The sequence below is a fragment of the Monodon monoceros genome, unplaced genomic scaffold (assembly GCF_005190385.1).
Source record: "Monodon monoceros isolate NGI ecotype Baffin Bay Population unplaced genomic scaffold, NGI_Narwhal_1 Super_Scaffold_14, whole genome shotgun sequence".
Lineage (NCBI taxonomy): Eukaryota > Metazoa > Chordata > Mammalia > Artiodactyla > Monodontidae > Monodon > Monodon monoceros.
In genome coordinates, this window is record NW_021703770.1 from 7,609,004 (window position 1) to 7,628,647 (window position 19,644).

At 47.0% G+C, this 19,644-nt stretch overlaps 2 protein-coding genes across 8 annotated transcripts in view; one reads left to right on the top strand and one right to left on the bottom strand.

Moving 5' to 3' along the window:
• EFR3A (EFR3 homolog A) overlaps positions 1–19,644 on the bottom strand; it is a 200,544-nt gene that overhangs the window by 63,477 nt on the left and 117,423 nt on the right. For 6 of the 7 annotated variants that reach the window (XR_003793450.1, XR_003793454.1, XR_003793448.1 and 3 more), the window contains exon 24: positions 1,353–1,522. The exons of the other annotated variant lie outside the window; for it this stretch is intronic. The gene's annotated coding sequence lies outside the window, so the exon portion shown is untranslated. The remainder of the gene's footprint in view (positions 1–1,352; positions 1,523–19,644) is intronic. 7 annotated transcript variants of the gene reach the window in all.
• The window catches only part of OC90 (otoconin 90), a 37,439-nt gene continuing 21,483 nt past the window's right edge, over positions 3,689–19,644 (top strand). The window contains exons 1-4 of the mRNA XM_029223226.1: positions 3,689–3,743; positions 15,052–15,117; positions 16,416–16,472; positions 18,730–18,904. Of these exons, the coding sequence (XP_029079059.1) occupies positions 3,689–3,743; positions 15,052–15,117; positions 16,416–16,472; positions 18,730–18,904 (353 nt within the window). The remainder of the gene's footprint in view (positions 3,744–15,051; positions 15,118–16,415; positions 16,473–18,729; positions 18,905–19,644) is intronic.

Below are 19,644 nucleotides of genomic sequence, written 5' to 3' on the forward strand. Positions count from 1 at the left end.
CCCCTGGCCCAAGTTGGCTGCATTTGCAGAATTCACCCAGGCTGCAGCCAGATCGTCAATTAATTGAATGTGGGTCTTTTTGGAAGTAGCAATTCTTTCTCTCCTGTGAATCTGTGTAAGGGATTGAATGTGGAAGACCACGTGTTAGAGCTCTCACAACCAATGCAGTGATGCTGACTCCCTTGCCTGCTCCAAGGTCATGGAAACCTAGTAGCTATGCTCAAGGGACTCCCATGATGACTGAGACTGAAGAAATGGGATGTGGGGTGTCATGCTAGCATGAACAAACCAGTCCAGGCACTGAGACTCTGACATGGCTTAAACTTGGGACTTCAGGAAGGCAACATAAGGATAAATGAGGAAAGCTGAACCCATCCTCTGGAGAGAGTCACATATGAATTCTCTGCACAGTTTATTCAAACTTGCTTATCTACAACTCATCAGACTTGCTGTACTATCGATCCACATAACCTTCCAAGCCCCCTAAACAGGAGGTGATGAGAACCTTCCCTCACAGGGAGGTGGAGAGTGTTGTTTTGTGGATGTCTGGTCTTAATTTCTCTTCTGTGCATCCCACTGTATTTGGGGGTGCCCAAGGGCACTCTCAGGTTTGATGACGTACTGATAGGACTCACAGAAGTCAGAAAAGTTCTTAGAGTCACTTTTACCATTGAGTGCAGCAAAAAGGTAGAGATTAAGGTCAGCCAAGGGAAAAGGTGCAGAGGGCAGAGTCCAGGCACAAGCTCCTGGTTGTGTCCTCTCCAAGCGGACTCACATGGACAGCACTGAATTCCTCCAGCAATGACGTGTGGCAGCGTGTATGGAGTACTGTCAACCAGGAAACTCATCCGAGCCATGGAGTCCAGGGGTTTTGCTGGGGGTTAGCCATGCGGGGACATGAAGTGCCCACATGGCTGAGCTTAGTTACTCAGGCTCCAGCCCCACCAGAGGTCAAGCTGACACTGTGTAACTCATGGCGCCCACTACAAATCACCTTGTTAGCTTAGACTACCTGGCATGGTCCAAAGCCCCAGGTATGCAAAGACACTTACCAAGCAATATATCCCAAGGGTTTAGAGGTTACGTCCTAGGAACTGTTCAAGGACCAGAACGTTCTTTGGCAGTTGCATGGTTTGAATGCCCTCCTGAGTCAACCCTCTACTGCACACTCACACAATGAGTCATCCCCCTTATGGGATCAGGTCCCTGTACGCTATTTCCATGTCTGTGGTTGCTCCAGTATCTCTGTAAATGCTGAGTGTCTATGCAGAGCATTACTAAGCTCTCTCCAGCGGCCCCATCTGGACCCCTTCGTTCCTCACTGCAGGGACAGCTTCCCTCCACTCACTCACCTTGCACGCTGCCGAGCATCAGCATTCCCTCCTTTATGATCTATGCCCGCCACTTTCCAAGTAGCATCCAAGTGGAGACAGTTTTCCCCCTTCGGAAGACCCTGAGTGTCCTTGCACGACCACTAAACATCAGGTTCTTTCATGAAGGAAGTAGCTCGATGCTTCCCTGTCTGGTCAAACACAGAACGATTTATTGTTAATCCCCAGGACACCCGAGGGGCCCTCAAAGTTACTCAAATGTCAAGCTCATAAACAGCTGTGGTCGGGCCTCCTAGGGCCTGCGAAGGGCCCCTTGTTTGCAAAGCTGAGGAGGATACAGTAAATTTGCTAAGGCAAAGGGATTCGTACCTGGATAGGAATCAAGAAAACAGTATCATTCGTTAAGTGTGGGTTAATCTGACCCGACCCTCTGTGATGGATCAAATTGATATTAATTAGGGACCTCTGGCAGGAAGTGATCCCTGAGGTTCCACAGAGAGTAATTTATCGTCAGGGAAGGTAGAGGATGAACTGATGTACGACCTGGTCCCGACCCCCGGCTATCCGCTTGTGTGGAACCCGCCAACCATCCTTTAGGGATAATGATTACGCACAACCACAACTTTTAAAAGCCCGAGTGTGGGGGACGTCTGAGGCCCACGCAGCGGGGACAAAGGCTCAGAGCACCACGTGGGACCGGTTTTCTAGGGTCACACTATCCCAACAGCAGCCATGGCGGGAAGTAAATAGGGCCCAAGGAAAACTGGCTGGAGCCTGGAGTCCACGGCCTCCTGGACTGTGAGGGGAGGTTGGCCCCTCCTGGGCTGAATAAGTCCTGATGTGGTGGATGCTTAGGGCAATGAGGAGGCCTCAGGGGGTGCTTCCACACTGGCGTTCCTACTCATTTGTGCATATGTGGCCACCAGTGGTTTACTGATGAGGTAGAGAGATAGGACAGTTATGGTGCCCCAGCCAATGAAGGAGACCATGCAGCTACACATGTAACATCATTAACATCCTGGCGGCAAAGCACAGGTGCATTTCTGTCTATTTCACTCAAGTCCAAAAGACCAGCTAAACTAGCAAGAGAAAGAAAGGAAGGGGGAAGGAGAGGGGGAGGGGAAAAGGGAGCAAAAGGGATTCTGTGCGTGTTTCCTAGTCCCGTTGAGTTCGTGTGTGCATGTTGCTATGTCCATCTACCCTGAATAGGTGCCCTGTGTTGGGGGCTTGTGTGAGTGAGGAAATAGGGTGCTATCATAATGCAATCTTAAATTTTAAACTCCCATACAACAGCCTTTTTTCTCTTATGTCTGAGTTCTTGTGAAAACTGATTCTCACCCTGTTCCATCAACAGAGAAAGAAAAGGCCAAGGTTCCAGGGATATTGTAGGCCAGTGGTTCTCAATCAGAGGTGATCTGGACCCCCAGGGATGTTTGCTTGGCAATATCTAGAGACATTTTTGTTTGTCACAACTTGGGGAGGGGGACTGCTACCAGTATCTAGTGGGTAGAGCCCCAAGATGCCGCTAAACACCTTAATATGCACAGGAGACCCCAACAGCGAAAACTTATTTGGACGAAAATATCAATAGTGCTAAGGTTGAGATACCCTGTTGTTGGCTATGGGAAGAAGATGAGCTTCTCAAATCCCGAGAAATGTCTAGAACAACACACCTATGCAGATTATTACCCCTTGGCATTGAGCAGAACTTGGGCTCTGGAGATGCTGAAAAGATGAATTTTGCCACATTGATCCATCTACCCCCCTTGACGTAATCGTTTTAGAGATGGTGCGTCTTCTGTATTAGTGAGAAAGGATGGGCACGACATAGCTTCGTTCCTCTGTGCACCTGAGATACTGAGAATAATTAATGATCTATAAACAAAGCTTCGATGCACAAGGACAACTATTGATTTGAAGAAACCCTCCAGTGGGCTCTGTAAAGGCTCAGCTCTTCCCAGATTTGATCATTGGATGAGCCCTGGTTCTCCAGGAGGCAGTGGTGGAGGGAACAGCTCACAGCCAGGTTCACCTGTAAGCCAAGAACGGTCCCATCACACGTGCGCTCGGACTAACTCCTCAAACCTCGATGACCCCTGTTTGTCTCATCTGTAAAATGGAGCTAGTGCTGTATCCTACGACTGTCAGGATGATGATGACAAAATCCTGTCAAAACATTTGTGGTGCGCAATAGGCTTTCAATAAATGTTCTCTCTCCTTGTTAAATCTGCAAAGGAAACAATTTCCAAGGGGGCTATCAAGGAAAGAGGAAGAACTAGGATTTAATGGGCCCCGCTACCATCCATGCACTTTATCTGGCTCACCTCATTCTCACGGTCCTCGTGGGATTACTCCCCATGGATGCGGAGTCAAGGCTGAGCAGTGACAAGCTCCAAGCTCCATATCCCTCAGGTAATGAGTAAGCAGGATGGGCACTGGAACCTAGGATGTCTGATTTCAAGCCCCATCTCGCCCTACCCCCCAGCTTGTGCAGAAAAGCCCTAAAGGAAAGAGGTATCAAATTCCCAGGCCCGAGGCCAGGCACATAGAAGAAGAATCACCCCACAGATCCTCTTGCTGGAAAATTAACTAGACTAGACAAAGCCAGCCCTTTTCCTGGAGGGAGAGCTCTTGTGAATTTCACTGGAGCTCCCCTGATGACCCCGAGACATAATCTCTGGGCCTCCAAGCCTTTGAGATGAGGTAGGGTATGTGGAACAGGGGAGCCATTGTTCTCTAGAGCCTGGGTCTCCTCTGAGGCTGCAGATGGGCCTCTTAATATGGAGTCTTCACCTGCTCCAAGCCAGAGCGTTATGATGCCTCCTCCCCCTCAGAGGCAGCCCACCTGCCAGATACATGAAAGGCTGTCCTCTTGATGTGAGGAGGGGGAGGGGGACTGCATGACTAAGGGTTTTCCCTGGGGTATAAAGGGCTCAGTCTCCATCTTGTTCAAAGCCAAGCATCGTGCATCCAGCAGCTTTCCAGTGGGACCTTCACGGTAGGCACCCCCTTCTCCTGATTGTGGAGGGGGCCAAAGAGGAAGGAAGGGAGGGATGGAGGGAGGGCGTTAAGAATGGAGGAAGGGGGAGGGAGGGAGAAAAAGAGGGAGGAAAGGATGGAGGGATGGTAAGGATGGGAGGAACAAAGGGAGGGAGGGAGGATGCTCTCAAGGGGTGCCTGAGACCTGGATGCTACTCCAAGATGTAGCTAGAAACTCAAAGGCACTCAGCTCTTGTACAAAGAGATGTAGTGCCAGAGGACAACGTCTGGTGCATTTACCTGGGGAAAAAATCCAGCACAACACATCAGTGAGAGTCCTACAAACCTGTGTGGGCCAACGTCTCTCCCTAGGGCACCTGGTGTGGAAATATAACCATCGTGAGTCATGGGCTGGCCTTACTAAGCACCTAGTTCATGCTAGGCAGGCCCCACCTTGAAGGATTACTCCATTCAATCCTCATGACATCCTGAGGAAGATAAATGGGCATCTTACTGGCCAGGAAAATGAGTACAAGACAGCTTCAGTGTCTGGCTCAGGGCACTAATCAAGGGAAAGGCAGAGCCTGAGCCCCCTCCCCTGGTCCCTCCCCCCCCACAACCCGACTCCACCCCAGGTCTGTCCAGCTAGAAAGGCCTTGCTCTTAGAAACATCCTAGATGAGGCGGAATCAGTCTTCAGGGAACACCTTGGTGAGCCAGGCCTCCAGTGCACGCAGACCAAGGCGAGGCTTGGGGACCCTCAGTCCCACAAGGTAGCACTGCCGCAGGGTCCCTGACAGCCCTGGAGGCCTCCTTAGGAAAAGGCCGTTCTCCTCCAGGTGGACACAGCCCCAGCCCCAAGGGCACCTGACTCTGTCAGCAGAAGGATGCTGGATTTCAGCAGTGGCCCTGAGCCATCCCACCCCCAGATCCTAATGTGCATGTCCCCCCACTTCAAGTCTCTTTCCCCATTGTTCAAGGCTGAGCCCATGCTGTCACCTCTGGCTGGCACTGCAATTTCCCTTTTCTTGGCTCCCAGCTGGGGATTGTCAACTGCAGTGTCACACCACACCCCAGCGAGTGGCTGGCCACTCTGGGGGCCTCCCAACAAGTATTGCCAAAACTCTCAACAGTTATACAGTGAATAAAATTACTAGGCTGCTTATTTGAGATTTAATGATCAGCATCGCAGTTGAGGGTAAAACACCTTGTTACCGAGTCCAAGCTCGCTCTGCTCGCCGCACAACAGGCCAATGAATTGGGAAGCGAGGTGTTGAGGCAGGGAAGACGACTTTATTCGGAAAGCTGACAGATTGAGAAGATGACAGACTAGTGTCTCCAAAAAACCATCTTATTGGGGTTTGGATGCCAATTTCTCTTATAGCACAGAGCAGGGAGGAGACCAGGAAGTAAAGTAAAAAGGCCATAAGTTTTGCAAATATCCCCTGGAATAGCCAGCCTCAGGGAGGGGATGTGTTAATTTCTTCTTTCCTGTAGCCATTCACACATGGACAGGGTCCGGATGTTTCCCTGAACAAAGGCACTTTAACATTCAGGCAGAGGGGCAGGGTTCCCCGAGGCAGGCCATTACTTATAGACAGTATCCTTTTAGTGAACAAAAGCAGTAGAAAGCAAAGGTTAAAGTAAAGGAAACAGATCCAGCCTGTAGTCAGACTTGCCTCTTCCCTGTTACAACCTGGACCGAAGACTTAAGTCGGACTGGCTGAGCACAGTTTGAATCTTGTGCCTGGTGCTGCCATGGTCCCCCTGCCGTGGTGCCTTTTGGCAAAGGTGGCCTTGCAAGTTACTGGACCTCTCTGAGCCTTGGTTCCTCACCTAGAAAGTTCTAGCATGTCCTTATGAGCCAGTATACGGAGATGCTTGGTGAAGACCCAAGACAAAGAATGACCCAATCACTGAAAGGTAGTGTTTAAAGGAATGAGGTCCTGGAGTTTATAACATCACTTTTAATTGTGGTAAAATACACATAACATAAAAGTTACCATTTAAACCATTTTTAAGTGAGCAGTCCAGTAGCGTTAAGTGCATTCACACTGTTGTGCTAACATTACCTCCATCATCTCTAAAACTTTTTCATTTTCCCCAACTGAAACTGTCCCGTTAAACGCAAACTCCCCATCACCCCGCCCCCGTCCCTATAACTTACTTTTTATTTATTTATTTTTTTAAAGAGTCAATTTTATTTGTTTATTTATTTTTGGTTGCGTCGGGTCTTCGTTGCTGCGCGCAGGCTTTCTCTAGCCGTGGCGAGCAGGGGCTACTCTTCGTTGCGGTGCTCGGGCTTCTCATTGCGGTGGCTTCTCTTGTTGCAGAGCATGGGCTCTAGGTGCGTGGCCTTCAGTAGTTCTGGCACGCGGGCTCAGTAGTTGTGGCTCATGGGCTCTAGAGCGCAGGCTCAGTAGTTGTGGCGCACGGGCTTAGCTGCTCCATGGCATGTGGGATCTTCCCTGACCAGGGATTGAACCTGTGTCCCCTGCACTGGCAGGTGGATTCTTAACCACTGTGCCACCGGGGAAGTCCCCCTATAACCTACTTTAAAAAAATATTAGACCCGAGTCAAGATTATGTCTATAATAAGGTCACTTCTGCTCATTTGCATTCTAATAAAATATATGCTTGAAAGTCCGATAAACATATTTGCGATTCCTAGAAACACCACCCTCAGCCTGTCCTTCCCTGAGCGTCAGGATGACCCAAGGGAACATCTCCCTGAAATGAGTATCACAAGAGAAAAAGAACAACATCCATGGTGCTCAACTGGATCCTCTCCTGCATTTCATCCAACAGGGAACTGGAGCCTTCATTGTAATAGCTGCTTTTTCTTGAGCCTTTTCTGGTGCCGGACGCTATCATTGTAATTACTGATGATTCTGAGCCATTTCTCTCCATCAGGCACTTGTACATGCCCTGCATGGATTAACTCATTCAGTCCTCACAACACCTCCTAATTTATATTGTTAATGTGATGAGCACTGGATCTGGAGTGGGGCATTTTTACCATAAATTGCTAGTCTCTGAGCCTCACTGATCTCATTCGTACAAAGAGACTTTGGACTAGATGATTCTGCTGCCTCTTCTGAGCTCAAACAGTTGGCATCCTCTCGCTGTGTGATGGTAACAATTAAAAAATCTGACTCAGTAAGTGCCAGGTAGTGCCACCGGCCTCGGTCATGAGGGTACGACTTCAATAGGGTCCCCTGAAATGCCTTTAGCTGCCACCCACAGAGTTCCCAGGCCATGCCACTTTCCAGCGGGAGAGCCTGTGCCATCAGAGAGCCTGTCTAACCTTGAAAGTTAACCTGCTGTAAGAACTTATGTGGTTAAAAATTGTTATAAGCAGACAGAGCCTCATGTCTGGCAGATAATAAACAGAGTATTAGAGAATGCTTGAGCTGGTGTGAATCTCAAAGCTCTCACACCCTCTTCTCGTGTATTCATTCAACAAACAGGTATCTTCCAGCCAGCAGAGGTGTGCTGGGCCCTGGAGCAAGTTCACAGAGTAGAGATCCTACAACCTACAAATGTCTTCTCCCCTGGGACACCTTCCCCAGTACCAAGCCCTGTCCACTTGCAGAGCGGCCCACCACGGACCTGGGTACCTATGCTGGGCCACCAGGACACAGGGCAGCCTTTGCCTCTGGGAGAAAAAATTGCAGAAATTGCCCCTCCCTCCAGGTTGACACAGCCCTGCAGAGGGCAAGCGTGGGAGTTCAGCGCTGGCTGCATTTCAGCCCCTACTTGCCCACTCAGCACACCACCTTTGCAGAGTGCACAACATGTAACAGCCGTATTCAGCAGCCCTGTGTGTGCCACTGGGGTAGCTTAGTCAATCTGTATTATCATTCAGACTGTGTCCTAAAAACGTGTTCTAAAACTGAGCACGTCTAAGTCAATCCTCCGTCTCACATTCCTTTGGGAGTTAGATTCCCAGGGAGCTAAAACTATTCTATTCTAAATCCCTCTGGTCTTTAAGTTGTTCCTTCCCTATTAAATACATGGTTGACATGCTTGAGGCAATAGACCGTAAGTGACTATTGAAGTTCAATATTGACTGCTCAGGTCCCAGAGCAGCTACAGTTGAAATGTGGCAGGTTCCTGACCCCACCCACCTCGCCCCTTCCCCCCAGGCCCTTCCAAAGGCACATTCCTTGAACTGCTAAGACTGCCACAAAGTATGCAAAAGCATTGTTTGCTAGCAGGCAGCGCTGCCACGCGATGGCCGGATTTATTCTGTGATGTTGGTACAAAAGTTCAGAGCCAGCCCGCTCAAGAATATCCTATGATATCACTTATGGGTGGAATCTAAAAAAATGATATAAATGAACTTATTTACAAAACAGAAATCGACTCACAGATATAGAGAAAAGAACTTGTGGTTTCCAAAGGGGATGGGGGAAGATAAATTAAGAGTTTGGGATTAACAGATACACACTATGTATAAAATGGCTAAACAACAAGGACCTACTCTACTGTATAGTACAGGAAACTATACTCAATATCTTGTAATACCCTATAATGAAAAAGAATCTGTAAAAGTATACACACACACACACACACACACACACACACATCTGAATCACTTTGCTGTACACCCAAAACTAATACAACATTGTAAATTAACTATACTTCAATTAAAAACTGGTTAAAAAAATTTTAAGAAAAGAATGCTGCTCAGAATGCTGGTGGGTCATAACGTATGGGTTGCTCAAAATTCAATTTACAGAAGCCAAACTATAGCGCTTGTTAAATTGCCACCCTTTCCCGTTCGTCTGTGAACCACTCACAGGTAAGGTGTGTTTTCCTCACTTTGCTTTCCTGGATCCTTGCAATGTGCCTGACCCATAATAAATGACCATTGATTTAGTGAATAAATAAATGAGACCAGAACTACGTCCTCAAGGAGCGCACGGTGAGGTGTCCATTTTACAGATGGATAAACTGAGTCTCAAAGAGGGAACATAATCTCCTTACTGTCGTATTGCTAACAAAGCCGCCGGCAAAGCTGGGACAGAGACACTTTCGGGGCTTTCTCTTTTTCCTGCACTGCATTATGGGACAAACAGCTCCTGTGGGGTCTCGTGTCATGGTTTCTGCCATATTACGCTGACTTCTCTCCCAGGACGCTGTCGCAGCTGATGCCAGGATCCCACTGTTTGCTCTGCTGCCATGATCGTGCTTCTGCTTGTAGGAGTGCTAATGGCCCCGCATGGCGGTGAGTGACGGTATTTTACTGTATTTCTGGCTTAGTATATAATTACTTACAATGAACCCTGGGCCATCTTGTCAAATTCCATCTGATTTGCTTACTAGTAATTTTATCACCTTGCCTAATGAGTAGTGGAAAACAAACATGAATGATAAGCTTGAGGGTTAATACTGATATTAAAGTTGATATTTTGAGCATGGACATGTGGGATGGGGGTAAGTGGGCACCAAGGAAAGCAAAGGGCAAGGGTTAGCAAGGTCCTCTCCACCCAGTATTGCATCTCCTCCCCCGCTGCTCAGGGGCTGCTGTCCCTTGCTTTGCTGATTCCCTTGGAGTGTGTTGGCCTTCCTGACATGCAACAGCTCCCTTGCCCCTTCTGGAGGCATCTCTGATGTAAAAGCAAATACTTCCAACCCCACATTCGAAAGTTGGGGCCCATGTCACCAAACCCTAAAGCCATCTAAGTAAGCTCCTTGGCAGCTGGGGTAATAATTCCGAGTTCACTTGGGATCTTAGCTGTGAATCTGAGTCTTCCGGCTCCTTCCTATGCTCTTTCTTATTTGCATATTTATGCAGCTAAACATCCCAAATCACTTCTTTCCTTCCTGCAACTGCTTGGGCACCGTCGTTGCTGAGATCACTCATTTATCTTGTCATTTTTCTCCTTCTTTTTCTATATTCAGGTAAACTCTGTACCAACCCACTGACCCCTCCCCTCTCTGTGGTTCCCTTCCAATCCCAATAGTGACAGTGAAGCAAAGGGAACCCACAATATTATTGATCGTTTATCTTGACCAGGACCTGAGTTAGGAGATAATTCAAGAGGTTTGCATGTTGTCCAGAAGCTTGTAGGTTGAAATTAGAATATAACCACTTTCCATAAGATGCAAAGTCTTCCCTTCAAGTTCAAATCCTTCCAAACACCACCTCGGACCTTTCCTCTGAGACAGAGTGGGTCAACCACTTTCAGAATGTGCTGGGCTTGTATTGATTACTTACTTCCTTCATATGTGGCTTTTTTCTTATTAAAAGGTTTTGGTCATGACTGGGGTCCCATTGCTAGAACAACTGGGGCTGATGTGTCAGCCCCTCAACCTTTCTCAAGAACTTCAGTGGTCTTGATCAAATACCAACTATGGGACTTCCCTGGCGGTCCAATGGTTAGGACTACTTGCTCCCGATGCAAGGGGCACAGGTTCGATCCCTGGTCATGGAACTAAGATCCTGCATGCAGCGCGGCGTGGCAAAAAAAAAAAAAAAAAAAAAAAAAAGATCCCAGCTACGATCTTGACTCACCTCATCTTTGGTGACAAAATTGTGAAATGTTGTACAGTTTTTCCCTAATTTTTTCCTTTAAATGAAATCTCATTTACCAAAACCCATTTTTATAATTTTTAAACTTCTTTTCTTGTCTAACACTTTCTTCTTCCAAAATGATACATTTCCCTTTGATCAAAATTGTCCTTTTACATCCTCCCACCCCCACTTACATGCCTTTTAAATTTTTTAATTTCTTTATAAAATTGAGGCCACTAAACATTTTTCTATCTGTCCTTCTTGCTTTAACTCTGTTTCCCCTTAGTTTACTACTACATTGTGATACTAAAAATGATAATGATATCCTGTTATGATAACCTGTCACAGACATTTGTGTTTGTCCTGAGAGATTTTATTTTCAAACACAAACACCTAGAGTTAAAAAAAAAAAAAAGGATAACCATAGAAAGTTTAAGTGCAAACATACCCTTTTATATATGGGTTTAAAGGTGCCATGCCTACAGTTCCAGTTTTGCAGGGTTGAGTGTGTGGCCACCATAGAGACTGCCCACCTCCCCAGTTCGCCAATTCTTGGTCGTGACATTGTAGGGGAAAAGGTCTGTTTTTGAGGCCTCTGCCTGCACACTACACTCAAAGAAGTCTGGGTCTTCTTTGATGACAGGACAGGATTAAGTGTGGAAAGGTTTCAACTATGATTAAAAAAATGGAGTGTCAACCAGGAAAGTCTGGGAGAGGTCACACAGCTCTGCAAGTGAAGGAGAGACCAGGGAGGGGTGGTGGTGAACACATCCTAGAGAGACACAGGTGTGTCTAAGAAAATTTGGCAAGGCCCCCAGGGAGGAGTCCATCAGAAGAGTCCTGTGTCCCCCAGGAACCCAGCCCACCATGAATACCTGCCCGTGCTGAGCTGTTGGCTAGGAGCAGCCGTGAGGGATGCGGGTTGTGGCTTCTGTGCAAACATTGCCTTAGACTTCAGGGCACAGCACTTCCTGGAGTTGGAGTTTCTTAAGGAGCCTCCATAGTGCCTGCACCAATTTACATTCCCACCAACAGTGTAAGAGGGTTCCCTTCTCTCCACACCCTCTCCAGCATTTATTGTTTGTGGATTTTTTGGTGATGGAGGTGATACCTCATTGCAGTTGTGATTTGCATTTCTCTAATAATTAGCGGTGTTGAGCACCTTTTCAGGTGCCTCTTGGCCATGTGTATGTCTTCTTTGGAGAAATGTCTATTTAGGTCTAGAAAGTTTCTTTTCTAAGTGCCAGATCAATCTTCTTGCTATAGTTCACTTCTGGGCCAGTTTCCTATTAGCTCAGAGAAAACATCTCTCTCCGTTATGTTCACTGGTTATAACAATTCCCTGCAGAAAGTAGGGTTTTCTTAAAGATTTTTGGAATAAATATTGCAGCATGTAAAGAAAAAATAAAACTAAATACAATAAAATAAAATCCAGGGTGACTTTTTTAGCTGCTCATGAAAATGCGTGGGCACCGATATCCCGAAAAGTAAGTGGGAGTGTAGGGGGGCAAACGTACCTGATAAGCCCATGTCAGTAATAAGATCATTCCCCACCCTCCAGAGCAGAAATTTGATTATCAGTTGCACAAAGGAAATACCAGTGCAGTAATGAACAAGGAGCAGGCCATATATATATATATAATAATTTTTTTTTTTTTGGCGATACGCGGGCCTCCCACTGTTGTGGCCTCTCACTGTTGTGGCCTCTCCCGTTGTGGAGCACAGGCTCTGGATGCGCAGGCTCAGCAGCCATGGCTCACGGGCCCAGCCGCTCCGTGGCATGTGGGATCTTCCCGGACCGGGGCACGAACCCGCGTCCCCTGCATCGGCAGGCGGACCCTCAACCACTGCGCCACCGGGGAAGCCCAGCAGGCCGTATTTTACAATCGCTGCTTAAGTGGGCAGTAGACGTTCTTAGCTGTTGGCTGGTATGCTAATTAAACAGTTACTGAGGCCGCTGTGCCCAGTGTAGAAAGTGCCAGAGCAGTTACACGGGCTCTGTGATAAGGGCTCGAACAGAACTGAAGTTGTGAGTTTCCCTCCTGGTCTGAAAGCCTGCATTGTGCAGAGCACTGTCGCTGTACAGCCCATGGCGCTCAGTCAGGAGGGAACTCCTCTCCCTGGGAACCATTCCGAGAACCTGGCAGAGAGGAGCCGTGGTTGGAACCAAAAGCTGAGACGTGTACGTCAGCTCAAGCCCTGCCTGGCTGGCCTAGGTGGAGTACTGACCCCACCAAGCCCCTCTGCACACACCCAAAGTATCTTCCTTTCACCCTCAAACTAAAGTCAGCCTGCAACCTGCTTTTGTTGCTGTTTTAATTTAAAATTTGAGCCAAGAGTTTAAAATGGGAAGATTTTTCAAAAAATCCAGACTTCCAACAAATTTTTTAAGATCTGGATTGTGGGATTCCTTCCCCAAGGCCTGGGGCTGAGTGACAGCTGTCCTTCCCACTGTGACCTGGGGCTCTCAAGTTCTCCACAGTCTCCACCAATCCTTATTGTTTCCCAGCACTGGACCACTTCCCTTGTTTAAATCATCTGCCTGACTCCTGGAGAGATCTGGGTTTGCAGTCTTGAGTCTTAAGAAGGACTCCTGTTTTCTCTGTCCTGGACAAGTACAGTCAGTCTAAACCTTACTGGGCTCTGGGCCTCCCATCTCAGCCCTTCCAAGTCATTCTTCATGGTTTCCTTTAATCCACTCAGCAAACAGTACGCCAAATGAGGTGCTAGGCTTTGGAACTATGATGAGGTTCCTGCCCTCAGGTGTTCCAAGTCTAATGCCAGAGACCCACAAGTAAGGAGACCCTGAGAATCAGCATGAATAGTACCATGGTAGAGGTCACCAGAAGGTGGGAGTGGGCATGAGAGCTCAGAGGGCAGGCAACTAGCCAGAGTCTTCCAACATGGAGGGAGGGAGAGAGGAAAGACTTCCACATGGTATTGTTAAAGCTAAGCTTAAATGGTGAGTAGCTGAGCCAGGCTGAGTCATGGACAAAGTACTCCGGCAGAGGACATGGCCTGTGCAAAGGCCCAGGAGTCAGGGCACACTCATGGAACTGAGAGCAATTCAGGATGGTTGGAGTGTGGCATCCAAGAGGGATTGATCCCAGCTGTCCCAGCTCACTGCAGTCCCCCAGATATCAACCAGGGGTACAAAATGCACAGGACAGCCACAACAGAAAATTATCCAGCCCGAATATCAATAGTCTTAGGCCGTGAAACCTGCTCTAAGCCAAACAGGGCCAACTGGGGGCATCTTCCTGAATAAATTTAATCTAACCTGCTTCTTTGAAGGCCAACCCTTTGTGGCTTTCAGATTTGCAGGTTTCCAAACAATGTCAAACTTATGGGCCTGACTAAATTGACCACTTTGTGAAGAAAGACAAAAATCTTTCAACATTTCAGGCTACTCACATGCTGCATATAACCAGAGGGGAAAGCAATGTGAGCATGGACAAGTCTGTAAGCCCGCTGAGCCTCTAGGGAGCTGGTCCCTGGTTGAACTAAGATTCCAATTCCCATCCATTTGTCCCCATTGCCCATCCTCCCACCTTGATGAAACACTAACTAAAGTTGGTGGTAATATTTGGGTACTGTAGAAATCATCATTTTTTCCCCAAGCAACATTTCTCAACGTGCAGTTTCTAGGCCATCAACTTTAAAACCAGCTGGGGAGCTTGTTAAAAATATCTATTTCTGAGCCTTACTCCAGACCTGCTGGATCAGACTTGAGTGAGGGCACAAGGATGGCACCTTCTACTGAGCCTGCATCCCAGGTGGGTTTGATGCTGATAGTCTGGGGGAAACCCCTGTCCTCAGTTATAAACTACTCGGAGTTTGGGGTCCTTTCCACATCTGTTTTTATTTCCACCAATCCTTCATCTCAAGTAACTCCAAACAAACATGCAATATAAGTTAAAATTGTATGCTTCATATGCAACAACAGCTTCAAGATAAGTCCCCAAATCTCCCCATCCTAAACCAGAAAGTCACTCCCTTAAGGCCAACTAATATAAAACACTGGGTTACCCAGCCACTCCTTTATTTTCTTCAAGAGGTGACCACAGAGATCTGGCACATAGCAGGTACCAGAAAAACATGTCTAGAATTGAATTTATGTGCATCCTCATTGCTATCCCGGCCACCACTTCCCAGCTGTAGCCCAGCACTTGGGCAGCGGCAGTGTTGGTGCTAACCCTGCTCTCCTCCTCGATTATAGCGGCCCACCCTCTGGACACCCCACATCTTCCATGGGAGCTGCCTCCAGGACTCTCAGAAAATATCAGTAAGCATCCTTTGATTTTTTTCTTAGGAGACCTAGCTGGATAGAAAGCTGTCTAGGATATCGGCAGAGAAATCGATCCCTTCTGAATAAACCCTAGAGCCATTTACTGCTGTGGCATTTGTGGGTAAAGTGATTTGAGTAAGACTCAGAAGCCTCTCTCTCACAGTTTACTCTGGTGTCTGACCCACTGTTGGTCTCTCCCTTGAGGTAAAGCACTAAAAACTCTCATCAAAGACACAGGTCAGCTGAAAGGGGAAACTAGAAGAGGGAAGTAAATGGGCTGATGAATGAGGGTTATGTAGTGACTGCATTAAAAGGCAGGACGAAAAGAAAAATATGATGTATTGCAGTCCTCTGGTTATTAGAAGGGAGGGATCTGTAATTGTTCCTTGGGGAACGGAAGGTTTTCCTGGTGATGGATTGTAAATATTTCTCAGGGTTCTTATACAGGCATCGCTGAAGAATAGAATACATCGTGAACTAGCTGGTGAGGTTAACCCTGAGTTAAGGGTTCGTTTCTGACCTTGCAGAGAGGTGAGCTGAGTCAGCCGAACTATTTGTGCGGGAACCCACGCAAGCTAAGTGATCAGTCTCATCCAGACATGAATGTTAGTGGCCTCTCTCCAAATGGCATCACCCCCATGGAAAGTGCAATGCCCGCTAGGAGGTCTTCTTCAGGTAGATATTTAGACTCACAGGCCACACTTGGCTTTTAGAAGGATCAGGGCCAGGAAGCGCTGTGTGCCAGCAGGCCATGCCAGCCATTCTTCTTTATCGAGATAACCCCTGGCAGCAACCTACACAGTAGTCCAGGATCCCCTAGGTAACAACTCAGGTACAAGGGAACGGGGCTCACGTCAGCAGCCCCAGGACCCGCCCTGGCCTAGAATCTTCACTCTCCATAGGAGTCAGTACCCTTAGTAACCACCGCATAGGTATAATTTCTAGGATGCCAGAATGGATGTGCCCAACTGAATGAGTCGTCACGCTGATGGAGATCCAAAAATGATGACTTCCCACCAGGTGTCTGTAGTTCATCCGATACACCTCACCATCCACGGGCCTTTTTTTTTTTTTTTTTTTTTTTTTACCATGGAGCATTGTTGTCTAGCAACACAGTTCACGGTTTTTAATCTTATCAGGTTTCCATGGTAACCTGTGTTACTAGAAAGTTAGCCCAAGGTCAAATCTATCTTTAGAGAAGGGGTTTTACTCACTCTTCCCACAGGGGGTGGACAGGGAAGGGAAAGGGGTAGACCTCAAGCCTCTCTAATTTATTTTCTCTTCCTTCCACTTAGATATGACTTTCCTCAACGGGGTGTTTAAAAATGTGGGAGGAGTGGCCGAAATATTTGGTAAGTTAAATCTGAACTTGTCTTTTATTCCCCCAGGTGTCAGGGCATGGGGTGTGTGTGGGAAATCTAAGGAAATTACCAGGGCCTTGGGCTCTGCCCTCTGAGCTCCCACAGCCTCGTCAGCAAGCTCCCAACAAGGTGACCCAGGTCCTGATGAGAGTAGTGGTGCCCTTTAGCACACGGTGAGTCACTGAGTTGCCAGGTGGCTTCGTTGTCCTTCCTTCATTCATCCTGACCTCAACCTGGCCAGGAGGGGAATGGCATCCCTACTTTACAGGCAAGAAAACTATGCCAAAGGAGTTAGGGACTTGCCCAAAGCCACACAGCCAGAAGGGACAAGGTCTCCTCTGAGTCCAGAGCTTGGTCCCCTTCCACAAAAGTGGTTTTATTTTTCCTTCTCAACTACTGAATATACATAAAGTTTAAGAAGCATTCCACTGATCAGTTATATATCTATTATTTGACTGTTAATCGCACGGCATTACTATGATTCCCATCACTGATGACTAAAAGTACCCAAAATAAGATTATAGTAAGATGGACATGAGCAAGGTGACTCTGAACTGCTACGGGATTAGACAATGCTGCGCGTAAAACTGCACTTAAAATGTATGTATGACTAAGTGCAGGTGCCCTGGAAGCTCTTGAATGAAAATGCATGTTTCTATAAACACATACACATAAACCTTAGGGTGGCTTTTTCCATCAGCGTAGAACCATGTATTCATGTTTCTGATAAGGCTGTGTGGAAACAAAAGGTGGGAAGGGAAGTTTGAATGAGGTAGGAAGAAACTAGAAGAGCAGCGAACAGTCGAGGTGGACGTGGTCCTCACAAACAACTTTGGATCTCCCCAAGCTCCCCACGATGACCCTGTGTGTTTAAATCGGTGCTATGGGGTCACCTCATTAAGCACCTGACGATCATCCAATCAGAAAGGCAGAGAGCAGAGAGGGCGACCATGAGTTGTGGAATCAAAAAGGTGGATACTGTTTTCTTGCCAATTTTGTGTGCAAGAGCATTTTTGTTTAGGATGAGTCATTGTTGCTGGTGGATACCTCGGGCATGTCTCTGACCTTCTAACCCATGAAAGGGAGGTGACAGAATAGCATCTGCCTTACAGGATTAACAAGAAGTTTATGGGGGGGAATTCCCTGGTGGTCCAGTGGTTAGGACTCCGAGCTTTCACTGCCAAGGGTGCGAGTTCAATCCCTGGTCAGGTAACTAAGATCTGGCATGGCCCATGATGCTGCCAAAAACAAGCAAAGCAAACAAGCAAACAAACAAACAAAAAACCCAAGAAGTTTATGGGATCACAGACCAAATGAAAGCTTTATAAAGCATTACTCACTCCATCAGTTTTAACTATTGTGCTATTTAAAGTACTAACACACCATTGTAAAGCAATTATGCTTCAATAAAGATGTTAAAAATAAAATAAAAAATAAAATAAAATAAAGCACTTAACACAGTCTCTGGCACATAGCAGGTGCCCTCAAATGATTAGTGTCTGTACCCCTTCTCTTCCTGCACTGATTTATACTTCTTTATTGCCAGGACTGTATCATTAGGGATCCATTCAGCAAACTAATCGTGACTTAAATAATAAAGACATTTAATGATCTCACATAAGCCATCTGAAGGCACCAGCATTGGTGCAGTAGCTCAACACAGGTATCAGAGACCCAGCAGGTTTGTTCTATATTACCCCACTGCTACCCTGGACATAATAGTTTTTCAGCTTTAGGCTTGGGGCCTCATGGCTGCAAGGTGGTTGCTGCAATTCCAGCCAACATATCCTCCCCATATTCAAGGAAGGAGAAAGGTGTAGCTCAGAAGGACCCTCTTACATGCCTTTATGCTTTATTAAGAAAGAAATATTTCCCAAAAGCTTCTAACAGTCTCACCCTTAGGGTTTTGGGGTCATATTTGGGGTTCATGCTCAGCCCTAGACTAGCCCCTGTCTTGGAAGCATGGGAACCATGATGAGCCGAGAATGACTATTAAACATTCCCAGGGACTTGGGGAGGAGATTACCTTCCTTGAGTGCTTTTCAGTTTTGTTGGTAAGGAAGAGGGATGAATGGCTGTCAGGTGGGCAACCAACAGGGACCACGGCTAGTAAACCCGCTTCCCTTCAATTGTCTAGAATTGTCCTAAGTACACAGTAGGCGCTTAGTAGGTGATAAGGCACCATCCACCCGAGAAGGAGGCTCCCTCCTCAACTCTGGCTCCTGGTGCGCCCTCCTCCCCTCCCCAGACTGCCTGGGCTCTCACTTCACCTGGCTGCAGGATGTCTTCACCAACTTCCCCGCACTGCTCCAGTTCGTGAATGGTATGAAGTGTGTGGCTGGTCTCTGCCCCCGGGACTTCGAAGACTACGGCTGTGCCTGCAGGTTTGAGATGGAAGGGCTGCCTGTGGACGAGTCTGACAGGTGAGCACGACCAAAACGTGAGCTCGTGGAGGCCCGGCTGAGGCTTGGGCGGAGCACAGATGCGGAAAACTCCCTTGGCTTCGTTTGTGTCTGCAGGTGTATGTGGGTGTGTGCAATAAAATTTAAAATCTTAGAAGCATCCGGGGTTAGCAAGGATATGGCAAGTAGCTACTGGTAGCAGGAGGGTCAATTAGGACAAGTTGGTGGTATCTGTTTTATGCCTATCACCTATAACCCAGTACCTCCAATTCTCTGTTCCTAAGGGACTCTGTGATGTTAGGCACGTTCTTTTACTTCTTTGTGTTCCATTTATTCATCTATTAAATGGCGGTAATAATAACACCTACCTCCTAGAGTTATTGTTTAGGATTACATGAGCAAATACAAGTTAAAGTGATTGGGATTTGCCTGGCTTATTAGGTCTGCAAGAGTATTTGCGATTGATAACAATATTAGTAGGGCTGTAGTAGTAGTAGTGATAGTAGTAATAGTATTGTGGGAGTCATAGTCAGGCTGTAATAGCAGTAGTAATAGTAACAACATTAGTACTAACAATTGTCTAGGTAGCTATAGTAGTATTAATAGTAATAGTGGTAATAACAGTAGTGAGAGCAGCAGCAGCAGTACTAGTAAACTGGTGGTGGTGGTGGTGCTGTTAGTAGCAGTAACAGTAGTAGTAGACTAGTTGTCACAGTAGCTGTAGTAATAGTAATAGTAACAATAGTAGTAATAGCATCAGT